The 14,740-nt window shown below is 29.5% G+C and overlaps 1 protein-coding gene across 1 annotated transcript; it reads right to left on the bottom strand.

Moving 5' to 3' along the window:
• Positions 1-2,323: 2,323 nt before the first annotated feature.
• Positions 2,324-4,861, bottom strand: LOC126671251 (probable lysophospholipase BODYGUARD 4). Its single transcript, XM_050365008.1, has 4 exons — positions 4,360-4,861; positions 3,925-4,268; positions 3,117-3,313; positions 2,324-2,900 (listed from the first exon to the last, which is right to left on the bottom strand). Exons 1-4 carry the CDS (start codon positions 4,787-4,789, stop codon positions 2,564-2,566), a joined length of 1,308 nt encoding a protein of 435 aa, XP_050220965.1. The 5' UTR covers positions 4,790-4,861; the 3' UTR covers positions 2,324-2,563.
• Positions 4,862-14,740: the final 9,879 nt, after the last annotated feature.

The raw sequence follows: 14,740 nt of genomic DNA on the forward strand, positions 1-14,740 counted from the left end.
GGTCGCTGGTTTCTCCTTCTTCGCTGGTTGGGGGAAACAGGTTTAGGGCCGGTGGTTCTGTTTCCCTGTCTTCTCGGTTGGTAGCTGGTAGAGTATTATCTCCTGGGGGATCCATTCTTGAAAAAGCGAATTCTGAAAAGTATCTAAAAGGAACGACGAAACTAATAAGTTCCACGCTCACCGCACCAAATGATACAGGTCGATCTTCCAAGGGTCGCCTGTACTGCTTTTCCTGCACAAGTAACAAATATAAGCTCAAAGGACCTCAGGCTTGCTCAGCCTGAAAGCCACTCCGATGCTTAAGTCAGAGAGGGTTTTTTGGTAGGTAAATGAGTGTAAGAGTATTTAAGTCTGATTTGTGCTTACCCTTCTCGGCATTCAGTGGCTTCCTTTTATAATGATTTTAAGGCGGTGGTTATCTGGTAAATCGTGGGTTTGTCCCACGATTATTGATAATGGTGAAGGCACGTTCCCGATTATCCCGGGTAGTGGGTGTCAGGAAACAGAGTGGATGAGGTCGCCTGGATGGCAGACCTGGAGGAGTCCGCCCGAGACAGACATGGGCGATGGGAGATTTGGAGACCCGTTGGGCGAGCATAGCATTTGTTAGGCGATGCCTGGAGTTCGAATATTATTAGGTCGGTATCAAGGATAAAACAATCACGCGGATGTTAATAAAGAGGAGAGATTTGTTATTGATGAATAATGAATTACAAGTATATATAGATACAAAGATATGATATGTGTGATCTATATAAGATACGGTGGATCTATTTAAAATTCATAAAATAATAAACTATATCTCTATCAGTTAATACAATGATTATTGCACTGTGTATCACTGTTTGAACACCCTCAATATTGCTAAAGAAATCGTAGATAGCGCAAGATATTCAGATAATCAGCTAAAACTGTTCGTATATAATTCAGAGCGCGTTCTGATTTTCGTGTATACTGCAAATGAGGAAGAATCCGCTTTTTGTAGAAATAGAGGAAAGGCACAAAAAATAAATAACAATAAATACAAAAGGCGTTTGAGAAAATAAATTTGTGGTAATGGCTTGGATAATAAAAATGTTATAAAGATTATTCAACATTTTAAAAAATTAAAACAATAGTAATAAGCGTCCAACCGACTGAATCTGACCAGACAAGACTAACCGGCCGGCCGGCCGACAACACACACGTTTGGTATATCGGAAAGGATTTAACTCCTAATTCACTCATAACACATGGCATTGTAACTCTCATGCGGGATTATTTGTTATTTATAGGCCAAATTACTAAAAAAGCTAAACTTTTAAAGAAATTTCACAAAAGTTCAAATCTTTCAATTTTATCTAATCCACTCTGAACTTATTCGGGGTCAAATAATCTAATCTTGATCAATTAAAAAAAATATTTTTAATTTTTGAGACAATTAAAAATAATATTTTCTATTTTTATGAAAATTAAAAAATTGAATCATCTTGAAATTGTTCATATTGTACTATCATGTCTTTAATTGATCGAGAAAAAGAAGATATTATCCTTAAATAATTAAAATGATTGAAAATAAATTATTTAATCAAGTTGGGGGGCCATATTGATCTTTTGCTCTATATTGAATTATGCAAGTGAGACTCTATTATATACTCTTATTTTGTCACTAAGACTTAAAGAAGAAAAAAAGATGTTTAAATGAAATTGACCGTAACCAGTAAAAAAGATGAAGTATTATTAGATAGATCCAGTAATGCTGTCAAAGACTTTCATTTGAAGCAATGAACTACTAGTAAAGACGAGAGAAGGGAAATAAAAATGGAATCTTGCAGAACGCGTATGCAAAACTAGTAAATAAAAATTAATAGTTGCAGCGAATTTGGTGGGAGGTTGCTGGGAAGTGACGAATGCATAAAATAACAATTATTAAATATTAAAATAGTCTATTTTAATTAATATTATACATAATTTATTTTAGTTAATACTCTAACTTTAATTGATTATAATAATAATCTGAATAATTTTGTAAAATTATAAAGATAAACAATAACAAAATGGTTTTTTTTTTCATTTTCCAATTTCGGAATTCCTGATTCCACGACTCTAATTTTTTTATAATACGACATTAATTCATTAATCAATACATATAAAATTATTAAGATTTCGCTAGAGGAGTAATATATGTAGCTGAACAATATCTTCTAACTTTTGTTAATTCTTATACTAGCTAGTATTGCTCTTAATATTTACGTGAATATTATAAATGTCAAATTAATTGAAACTCGTAGTTGAAATTGACAGTATCCGGTTACAAATTGAAAATGAAATTGACAGTATCCAATTACAAATTGAAAATAACCTTTCCAAACATTTTGTATGATCAAAATATATATACAGCCATTGCACGTCATACCACCACCCGACAGCAATATTTTCTATTTTAACATCTAGCTTTTGGACCATATAATTGACTTGCATTCGTTACATAAGCAACTAATTAATACTCCTACATGCTCATCAGAATGAAATTATTTATAACTTGACATCTGTACTATACTTATAATTAATAAAGATAACAATATCAAATAGAAGATTTTTCTTCAGCAGTTGATGCCCAAAAAGTCTCCAAATTCTGAGTAAATTCCTTCTTTCTACGGAAGATCACAGAACTATGGGTGCCATTACGTATAATACTCAGCTCTGCATGGCCAACTTTTCTCTTGATATCGTAGCTGCACTCCGTCGGAATCGTGTTGTCACGGTCACCGTGGACAATGTTAATTTTAACTCCGGCATTTTTCAAAATTTCTAGGTATCCGTCCATGAATTTTGCTCCTCCGCAGATCACATTGTGCACGTTATGCCACGAAGAATGGTGTGTGTGCTTGGTCATGTCTTTTACAGCAAAACTCACATCACTGCAAGAACGGTTCAGATGTAAGCTTACCAACTTAATTGCATAAAAACTATATAATATAATCAAACAAAAATTCAACAAATATAAATATTTGTAGTCGTGGATCGGTTTATTGTTATTGAAAGTTAATATACTAAAGTATATTTTATTTTTATTAATTAAATCTTTTGACTAAATACTAGACAGACTGGTAAAAGAATTAGTATAGTATTAGTACCTCTGCTTAGTGTGTCGCATGATGAGCCTCTCCCACGTTCGATGGTGTCGGCAAACCAGAAAACAAACACTTCTTCCTATGTGTTCATACCATGCCATAACTGATCTCTGAAATGATTCAGCTGGCCATAATTTCTTCTTTGCAATTACTTTTAGAATTTCTACACTGCTTTCATCTTTACCGCAAGAGAAAATTGCCTATACATAGTTTATATATAATTATAAAAATTATAAATAGCTTTATGAGGATAATTAATCTTGTGGGTACTTAATCTATCAGTTTTTTTCATTTTGGTAATTGTATTTTATTTTATTTTTTTAATTTTATTAAATATTTAATTTATTTTAAATGAGGTTTTTCTAGCCAACAAATATATGTAGCAGCCATATTTTTACACGTGACATCAATTTTGCTAAGTTAAAAAAATAAAATTCGACTCTGCAAAATTTATTTGAATATTCCCTCATTGAAATAAAAGTAAAATTTAAAAATTTGAATAAAAAATTAAAATTTGATAATCAAAACGATGAACGAGTATAATTTGCAATAACCCGGCTTTATGATCTAATGGGTCAACAAAGTCCAATCTTTGAAACTTTTGGAATTTTGGTCAATCCAATTGTGTAGATTGCCAAAATTGTCAAAAGCTGTATATAAACACATGATTCATTTTTGGAAAGTTTTTGGTCAGACCAAATATTATGAAATTTTCTCATAAAATTCGTTTGAATCGTATAATATATTTTTCCTGTGAAGGTTCTTGAAAATTTTCTTATTTTTTCAATGCAAACGAGACTAGTAGACTTACCGGAGCAACGAGAGTGAGTGATTTTACGGATTTGGAGTACTTAGCAGCCAGAGCTAAAGCTATTGGACATCCCATAGAATGTGCTACCAAATGAAAAGATTTCAATTCATACGGATTAATCACAGATTTATCAATCATTTCCAAGTGATCCTTCAAAGTATATTGACAATCCAATGGCTTAGGGCTTTTTCCTAATCCCAAAACATCGATCGCAAACAATCTATAAGTCCGATTCGCAGTTTCCGAAAGATTTTTAAAAACTGTTTCTGTCCAGAATGAAGATGAACACAAGAATCCATGTATGAATATCACATTTTGATCATCTCCGATCTGGTCACTGCTCACTGTTAACATCAAAATTTAAAGCCAACTCAGAAAAAAATTATTGAAAAAAAAAACAGAAATGAAACCGAATATATATAGTTATGAAAGTACCTTCAGAAGGATCTTTAACGACAACATGAAGCCTCTCGCCGCCATCTTTCAACCAAGAGAGACAAGTTTCGCAACTGCAATCAGACCACTTATTTTTCACTTCACCATCGTAAAGTTTCTCATCAGTTTTATGATTCCTCCATTTTCTTCGAAATACGAAAGAACCGAATTTGCGAAAAACGTTGCTCCTTCCGAAAAAAGAATCCGATAGCACGTCGTGTTCTTCATCCGTAATCGACGAATCTTTGTTTCCGCAATGACACGGAGAGGACTTTCCTTCAAGAAACTTATCGAGACATTTATAAACTACACAGAGAATTGCATCAAGAAAATCCAATAACAGAAATACTATGAACGTTAGTGCATTCTTTAAGAATTCTCGGAACTTTCTTGCCAATTTTTCGACAGACATAGTGTGAGAAACTGTCATGTCTAGAAATTAATCGGCTAAGAAATAAAGAACTCAAGGAGCCGATGAAGGAGAATGGCTATGTCGGAATTTAACAGAAGGGTTATTTATAGTCTTTTTGGTTTGTTTTAATGTATAGTTAATTCGGTCCCTACTGTTTTAATATTCCAAGTTTTGGCCTATAATTATTAATGAAAACCTGACTAAGATGGCTGAGAAAGTGTCAATCAATGAATAGTATCATAGATATTTTTATTTTCTGAGAATTTTAAAAATATTCTATAGTTATACATCTGTCTATATAGTTGAGAATTTATTAATTTTAAATTAAATATTACAAAGAAATGAGATTTTGCAGCTCATGAATGATTGGACTTTTATTTATAAAAAGTAAAAATAAATTATCCAATGAACTATAATATCATCTACATTTTAAATGCCAGTTTAAAAAAAGAAATACAGTCGACCCTCTGATAATTAATATATATGGTGGACCGAAAATTTATTAATTATTAGAATTATTAATTTATTAAATATTTTATAAGACGTAATATTTAAATTGGTTCCTAAATTTTAATTAATTATTAGAATTATTAATTTATAGAGTATTAATTATTAGAAGGTCTACTGTACTAAAATTTTTAATGTAAGAAATTGTAGAGCTGTTATTAAGTTATTGTTAACTTTGCGGTATGTTTACAGTAAAGCTATTTTATTGATCCAACTCCGGTCAATAAACTCAGCCATATGATCAAATGTCTATTTTATAATTTTCTTCTTATAATTTTTTTTATGTATACTTTTTAATTAATAATGTTTATAAATAATATTAAAAATAAAAAAAGTATAAAAAAACTAATACTCTTCCGTCTCAAAATATTCACTTTACTTAAAATAGTTTTCTATTTCTAATAAATCACGATTTTTAAAATTAAATTTTTATATTATTTTGTTTAAATTTTTATTTATAGTTATTATTTTAAGAAAGTGAATTAATTATGATATTTAATATGATATAATAAAAATAAATTTAAATTTAAAATATTAATTATTTTTTTATAAACAGAGTAAAAGTAACAAAATGACAAATTTCACAATTACGTAGAGACATAAAATATAATAGTAGGTCCTGGTATAATATGATAGCAAGTTCATTGCGACTTTTGAGTACCTTTCTTAAAATATTCTCTCAAGAACAAACCCCAACTATATAATTTAATCTTTAAGGACCGCTTTTAATATATTTTTTTCAGCTGCCGTTAATTGTTTAGTTTTGCAATTAACGGTGACTTTTTTATTTTTTTTATGTTACACCAAACCTTTGCAGGATGAAGTTCCATTTTTTAATTAGAACTCCTAGTTAAATCAGATTGTTTTTTTTTTAATTTTATAAAATATATTAATAGTCAATTTTTTTCAATTTTTTATAAATTAAAATTTATCAACAAAGTGGTGAAGCGCACATCAAATTTAATTATCAAGAAACGAAGATAGGTTGAAGATCTTTCATCAACAAATTGGTGGAGGCATTTACGGGCTATATTAGTTTTAATTATTTTTTAATATTATATTTTATTGTTTATATTTTTTAAAAAAAAATATATGTCCTTACTTTTTTTTTGAATTCGTTAAATCTCATTAAATCGAATATGAAACAGTTACATTTGTAAGAAATTCGGGATAATTCGAAAACGAAACCCGATGACCTGACATGGAACAGACAACATGCTGTCTGATTCGCAGATCTTACTTACGAAAATAAAAATAAATTATTAACTGTTTCGCTAATTAAGTGCAGTTTTCAATCAATCTTCGATCAAACTTCATCCATCACCCATCACCCGCAAACTCACATCATCCGGTTCAACCACCACTTGATAACTCCTTCATAAAAAAGAGACAGCAAACCTTCCGCAGAGTAAGGACAACAAACCTTTCACAAAGAAAGGACAAAATAAAACATTCAAAAAAAACAAAACAATGAAAAATAAATAAACCTAATATAGCTCATAAACGATTTCATTTTGTTGTTGATGATCTTCAATTTATCTCCGCTTCTTGGTAATTGAATTGCGCTTCATTGATAAATCTTAATCCATCAAGAAAAAATGGAAAAGAATTGGCTATTTATTATATCTATGAAATTAAATTAACAATATATGTCCTTACTTATTAATGATTTTATTGTCTCTTTTTTATGATGAGTTTGTTATGTAATGGCTGAATCAAATACTGTGACTGTAGTTTATGATATCAGAAATCCGTAAACAATTGGAGAAGTTCAATAGAAGATTGATCGAATATTGCACTTTATTAGCGAAACAATTAATAATTTATTTTTTACTTTTTAAGTAGATCTGCGAATCTGGTGGCGTATTGTCAGTTTCATATCATATTATTGAGTTCAATTTTTGAATTTTTTCAAATTTCTTACGAATATAACTGTTGTATATTTGATTTAATGAGATTTAATGAATTCAAAAAAAAACTTCCATTTATAATAAAAAAAATATTATTAATTATATCATCTTTTTTCTTTTCTATTTATAAAAAAATAAATGATTTTAAAAATATTTATGATGGTGAAAATGTGAATTGGAACGATACAAAAAGGTATATTTAATTTTTTTTTATCATAATTTCAACAAATAGTAACAATTGAACTGAAACTGAAAATGAAAGATACGCAAAAATTGACGATTTTAATAGTTTCAACCATAAAAAAATAAAATTAAAAAAATAATAATTTGAATGATTAAATAAAAATATTATTATAAATTAAGAACAATTAGAAACATTAAGATGGCTAGGAAAGAATAAAAAAATCAATCTATGGTAGTTCAGAGCTGACTATTCTATTACACCGCTTTCGACTTAAGTAGCAATTTGCCCCTTCAACTTGTAAGCAATGAGCAATTAACACACAAATTAACTTTGTTGGCAAATCAGTACACGAACTTGTTGATTATGGGCAATTAGCACACAAAATTTTTTTATCATAATTTCAACAAATAGTAACAATTTTCTCTATATATTGAAGTTTCTACAAGGGCAAAACCCATGCGGAGACCTTTATACTTTATCGGTTTTATTCGAGAGGTCTCTACCTTAAAATTTGTCACGTCCAGGTCCCTCTACTTACCTAAACTGTGATTTTCATGCCCTTAGTTGGACAGAATTTGGCAAGTGTGTCTCACTCTCCCTTTCCATCAATTAACGGAGCAAGTTTTATAAAGAAAAAGCCAAGTTGGCACCTTTTGAATTAATTTTTGAAAAGAAAAAAGTCCACCTAGGCATGTGTTTTATCTTTCAAATCAAACCCCATCGTCTCTTCTCTTCCTTAACCAAACCCTTTTTCACCGTCCTCCTTTCTCCGACGACCTCTGTTATATTAGCCTGATGTTTCACCAAATTTGATCGATCCTAGCTAGCCCTTTTCTTCTCTACCGTCTGATCTTTCCTTTTCAGTTGATACTCTTCTTGCGGAACCTAGATCGGTCTTCTTATCAACAAACATCTCGACAACCCGCATCTCCGCCGAAACTAACATCGACTCATTTCTCCTTCCTGAAAACCCACTTCAAATATGTCTTCTACTTCCCCAACCTTTACTCGCCGGAGCTAGCTATAAAGTTCGTTCCTCCGACCTCCATCATTAAGCCCATATAATTTGAAGTGGGAAGGAGCAGCGATCTGTTTCTTCTCGGAGTAGCGGCGGTCGGTTTTTGTAAGCGGGTCTTGGTGGTGACGGATTCGTCATGAGAAAGATGAACATGTTTCCAAAATAATTAGTTAAAAAAATAATTTTTTAAATTTTTTTTCAATTTAATAAAATTAAATAAAATTTTGTGTATATTAATTCATTAATTATGAAATATTAATTATTTTGAATATACATTGAAGCCGGAAAAAGATGACAAGGTCGAAAGAATGTGGCGGTGAATTGTTTTTTGAATTTATGAAATAATTAATATATGAATCTTAGTAATTAATTAATAAATGATTAAATTTAGTTGGTTTGTTTTTACTTGGTTAACTATTTGGTTTGATTAAGTTGGTTTAGTGGTTTGGGTGTGCCATGTCAGCTAATTTTGCTGAGTTGGAGATGACATGTGGGAAAAAAAGCCGGTTCGATTTAAAAATGGTTGAAAAAGAGACGGAGCATATAAGGTTTGACTATAATTTATAATTTTTAAAAATTTGACTATAACTGACACAAGACATATAGATTGATATTTTTTGTGACTAAACAAAAAATTTAAAAAATTAGAAAATTAGAGAGATGAAACTGCCAGAGGTCACCGGTTTTTGGTAGCTTTCCGGAGAGGCCAGGCGGCCACAAGGGCTAACCCTGGCCTACTTCTTCCCTAATGATGACTAATGTAGTATTTTCAATTTAATTGTAACATTTTTCTTGAGAGGATTTATAAAATTCTATTATTCCGACAAAAAGTATAACTATGTCAAACTTCTTTTCAAGCAATATATTACAAATAGCTAACACCCGTTTTCAAAGTCGTTTAGAATTTAATAAACCACGTTGTTTTGGCAAATAGGATCCATTTTTTTCACGCGGTATACTTTGTTCTTTTTAAAATGTAAATTTTAGTAAAATTTAAGAATTAGATCCTCTAAAAAAAATTAAGAATTAGAAAACATTTAGGAAGAATAAAAAAGTATCATAGTTTTAAAAAATAATTATAGCGGTATCCCATTTTTGATATTTTTACTTGGATTAATTCCTAAACAAATCACGAACTTTACACGAAGTTTTATTTTAATCATAACCTTTAAAAGTTGTCATTTAAAGGAACAAACTTTCATATTGTTTCAAATTCATCATTTCAGCGTATTTTTAGTTACTAAATTTTTCACTAAACCACTAACGAAACACCCAAGTGATTAATCAACATCAAATCTTATTATGTTTCAGTTACAGTATATAGGATTAGGAATTTTTAATCAGATAAAATACACCGAATTTTACTTTGATTGTAAATTTGAAATAAAATGAAAGTTCGTGCCTTTAAATGACAATTTTTAAAAGTCATGATTAAAATGAAAATTCGTGTAAAGTTCGTAATGTTTTTAGGAATTAACCCTTTTTACTTCTATATTATCTTTATTTATCAAAATAATTGTAATAAATATAAGGGTTATTTCCATATAAAATCACCATCTTTACATGTTTTTTCATTTTAATCACGTCCTTTAAAAAGTGCCAAATAAATTATCACCTTCATTTTTTTTGCAAATTTATCACCGATGAGTAAATTCTGTGTCTTTTTTCTCCCAAATAAGTGTTCTAATCTGACTAATGCCCTAAGCAATACAAAAAATACCTTCCTCTTACTCTTTTCTTGTTGATTCTATTTGTCAAGTCAACAAAATACACCGAATTTTCACATTCGTGATAGATTTCCAGAAAAAATGAAAGATGATAATTTTATTTGACACTTTTTAAAGAACGTGATTAAAATAAAAAAAATGTGTAAAAGTTGTGATTTTATATAGAATTAACCCTAAATATAACTAGTGCTGGTGTGTTTACACTGAAAATCCGTAAAACAAACACCATAAAACTTCATAAAAATACCATAAAAACATCATAAATACACTGTAAAAAACTATAAATACACCACCAAAAGTACAAAAAGAATCGATAGAAAGTAGACGTTAAAGGTAAAAAAAATTGTAATTAAAAAAGTAAAAAAAAAATATGAGTTGTAAAATGCCAAAAAACGGAATAGAGAGATAAATAAAATCTAAAACATAATATTTTAAATTTTTTTTCTTCTTTATTTATTTATTATTTCCTTCTTTATAAAAGAGATTTCATTCTTTTATGAAAATTTATTCATCTTTCTATACAAAGTTTGTTTATTTTTGTTTGTTTATTTTTGTTTATAGAACTTCTTTTTCTTTTCATATAAAACTATATAAAAGCTTGATTTTATATTTAAAAAAACAATTATAAGACGCGATTGTTGCGTCATGTCATTCATGCAATAACATAATGATACGTTATGTATGTGAAAATGAGTTATCGCTTAACCGTTTCTTAAACTCGTTTCTATTTCGTTCTAGCATCGACACGGAAGCTTTTACTGCGTTACATCAGTTCATACTGTCCTCTTCAATCCTTACGTATTACATATCAATTTGGTACGTAAAATCCTTTCCTTTTAATGCCGTGCGGTTAATCGCTTTATGATTCAAGTTACTGCCATCTTCCTTTGTTTTTATTGTTACTGTTTTCTGGGTTTTGTTTGGTGATTAGTTTACTGCCGTTGGTTCCTGTTAAATGATGATTGTTATATCTTGGATCCCTTTTGTTGTTTTGCCGTGTCGATGCGACTCGATTTCGTTTTGGATTTCTCGAATCCCCCGCCATTGTTAAGGCTCCTGTACATGGTTCTTCATTGCTTGTTTGTTGAAAAAATTATGATTAAGGTTTAGTTGTTGGCTTGATAATAAGGTTTTGCATGGGTACTTAATTTGGGTTCATTATTCAATTATGGAAATCATGTTTCATTCATGCTATTGATGTTTGACGGGGAAAATGGAATTCAAATTAAGAGGGTTATTGGCTTGGTATGACTTTATTTTATGCCATCGGTTCAACGGAATCGTGTTGTTTGTGAGGCATGAATTGTTCATACATGTTGTTTAATTCTCCTCATGTAATTGTTATGATTGGATGGAGAAGATAGCTTATAGACTAGATTAGTTCCTCATTTGTTTTGTTTGAATCATTTGAATCGTTCTAGTTATTTTTAGCTATAGCTATTGTTTTGATAATAAATTTGAATTTCGTTTCGATTTATAAATTGACAATTGAAAATGATATTTATTTATAACTTAAGTTTATATAATTACTCGGGTAATTATATTTGATTTTGGATGTCAACTTGGCAAAATTACAATTAGCCCTTGAACGTTTTTAAAACTTATTTGATTAAGTTTTTGGTTTGTAACTCGGGTTACTTGAAATTGAAGTTAATGAGTTCTGTTTTTAAAATGGATTATTATTTTATGAAATTATTTTATAAATATAAACTTAGGTTTATATTTGATAAACGTTTTGAGTCGGGTTAGACTTGAGTCACTCGACAAGTGATGTTAGCTTGGAAGTTATCGGTAACTCGGCTAACCCACTATTTGAAAATTGATTATTATTTAAGGATTATTTAAATAATATTTTCTAAATGGATTTTAAAGTAAGAACTCAATAGACTTGTATTAATTGGATATTATTATTTATTGGATATTTTGTGTTGCTCTGGATTGTTTTACCCTGACTTGTTGTTTGTGCTAGTCCTATGTGGTGTCTAGTACTCTTTAGAGTTAGGGTCCGTTTTTAATTTATTATTTATACATTGTTAGATTCGTCGATTGTTCGTGCTCCGGAGACAAATCAGGATTAGTTATTTGCCAGGTTATCACGTGGATTAGCAAGTAATGAGTTTGTACTTACTATTCACTGCTTTATTAAGTAAATTATTATTTTAATATTATATATATAGTATACGTACAATTGTGAACTGTTTTTTCATTATGACCCTTAGTTGAAACATGCTACCTGATGGGCATCATAAGGACTGCGTGCGCTCCGGTATTCGAGACTAGTAGATTAACTCGGTGTAGTTCAGCTCTCGGGACTCTGGTTATGAATTAGGAGTGGTCGGTGGTAACTCGGTGTAGCTCAGCTCTCGGGACCAGACCTATTGGATTATAGATATATTTAGTATTGTGGATTAGGGTTCCAACTATTATACGTAATGTTTATATTAAATATTTTAAAAGGGTTTTAAAGGTTTTTCACTTGATAAATGTAAATAGTGGTATGAAAGATGGGCGAGCTGCTCGTCTACCATAGGAGGAAGACGAGAACAAAATCTATTTTGTGGAAGATGAATAGGTGTGTGAATCATTCGATTTAAACTGAACTAACTTACTGAACCAAATTGAAATTTTAATATGGTTAATTAGGTTATATATATATATATATATATATATATATATATATATATATATATATATATATATATATATATATATATATAATGTTAATGTTGTAATATTTTTAAAAATAAAGGCATTTTTGTAATTTTTTAGGATTTAGATACTAATTGCCCCTGAAATTGTATTTTAATTATAAGTTAGTACTAAAATTATTATTTTTTATTTTTTAGTTATTAATTTAATTGAATTTTGGTTACTTCAGTTAACTAAAATAACCGAAAAAACCAAAATATTATCTTAGTTTGTTTTTTTTTTGTATTAATAAAGTTCGGTTCCGGTTTGGTTGTGGAAATTTCTAATATTTCGAGTTCGGTTAATTCGGTTTTGGTTCGAATACCGAACAGACCGATGCACATCCCTAAAGACAAACGAGATCTAGTTCGGCTTTTGGCTGGAGAGACACCACGGTTCGTTTAATAAAATTTAATTATTAATGATATAATTTAAAAACATTATTTAGAGATTTAATTAAGATTTTTATTTAACTTTGAATTAATTAACTTTTTTAAATTAATTTTGAACAATTACATTTTTAATTAGATTAGATAAGGACCTATTTGATTTTTTTCAAGTGAAAAAAAATATAATTTTAACTTGAGATTTAGTGTTTTTTTGATTGATTTCATACCTGAATTAAAAAAATCATCCAATAATGATAATTGAGGGTGCAATTGAAACCTAAAAGTGATGATTTGGGAACAATTGGTAATTTTACAACGTCAGAGTGAAATTAGACCTTCAAATATTATACTCATTTACAATTTTATTGTTAATGTCATAATAAACACTTTATATATTAGAGCAAACTACTATATGGCTCCCACATATGTCATAATTAACAGTTTGATACCTTTTACTTGAAAATTAAAAGATTTGGTATCTCATTTTTTATTTTGAAAACATACTTCCTATTAATCGTTAACGGAATTAAAAGAGTGGTACCAGATCGTTTAAAAATAATCATTAAAATAATTGAAAGTGGAATACTAGATCATTTGAAAGTGAGGCACTAAATCATTTGAAAGTGAATACCAAATTATTAACGGAACTAACATAAACTCCTAATTGTTAATATAATTAAAATTGAGGTATCAAATCGTTTGATTTTTAAACAAGAATTATCAAATTGTGAATCATGGCATACATATGGACGGCCTTAGAGTAATTTGTTCTATATATTATTGTCCACTAACTTTTCATATTTTTTTTAAACAACTATAACGTTGTTTTTTAAAAAAAAAAAAAATACTTGTGGGAGGAATTGAAACAACGACCGAGTAGATTGCTGCACAACGCTTATACTATTTGAGATATAATTTGTTAGTAACTCTAACGTTGTTTTGTCTTTCAAAAATAATAACTTGTTTTTTTGAATCGGATTTAAATCCTATGGAAATTCAGATTGTTTATTCTATTGGCATGATTTTGCATTTTTCTTCCTCAGAAACGTAGCATTTATTGTTTGAGGAAATTAGACCTACCACGTGAAAACTGAAAATAATTAGATAAATATTGACACATTTAACTTTTTGCAGCAAAAGTTTTCTATTTTCCATAACACGTGCTGACATCTTTTTTTTTTTGATTGGATACGTACTGACAATAATTTTTTTCTCTGATGGCTTATTCCCTTTACTCACACAACACTAACCTGCTAAACTGCCCTTATCTGTATATTTTGCTCTCCAGTTTCCGCCGTCCTCCGCTTTATTCCAAACCGAGTAGTCGGCTGGTGATCAGACCTTTATTACAGTTCTTACAAGAAACTCGTCGTTGTTAGTCAAGGTTTATCCGTACATGTACAGATTTAACTCCAAGTTTTTGATTGGATTCGCTTTGTTTCAATAGCCTCCATTTAATTTCAGAGATGACACCGTGACCGGAGTTAAGTATCATAATCTCTTGATTCTTCAATCTTTATATGCGTTTTCTTTATTTTCCTTCAAT

The sequence above is a fragment of the Mercurialis annua genome, linkage group LG3 (assembly GCF_937616625.2).
Source record: "Mercurialis annua linkage group LG3, ddMerAnnu1.2, whole genome shotgun sequence".
Taxonomy (NCBI): domain Eukaryota; kingdom Viridiplantae; phylum Streptophyta; class Magnoliopsida; order Malpighiales; family Euphorbiaceae; genus Mercurialis; species Mercurialis annua.

Coding starts and splice junctions, on each gene's coding strand:
- LOC126671251 (XM_050365008.1), bottom strand. CDS start 4,789: ATGACAGTTTCTCACACTATGTCTGTCGAAAAATTGGCAAGAAAGTTC. Junction 3,314..3,924: donor CACTCACTCTCGTTGCTCCG/GTAAGTCTACTA, acceptor AACTATGTATAG/GCAATTTTCTCTTGCGGTAA. Junction 2,901..3,116: donor ATGCGACACACTAAGCAGAG/GTACTAATACTA, acceptor CCGTTCTTGCAG/TGATGTGAGTTTTGCTGTAA.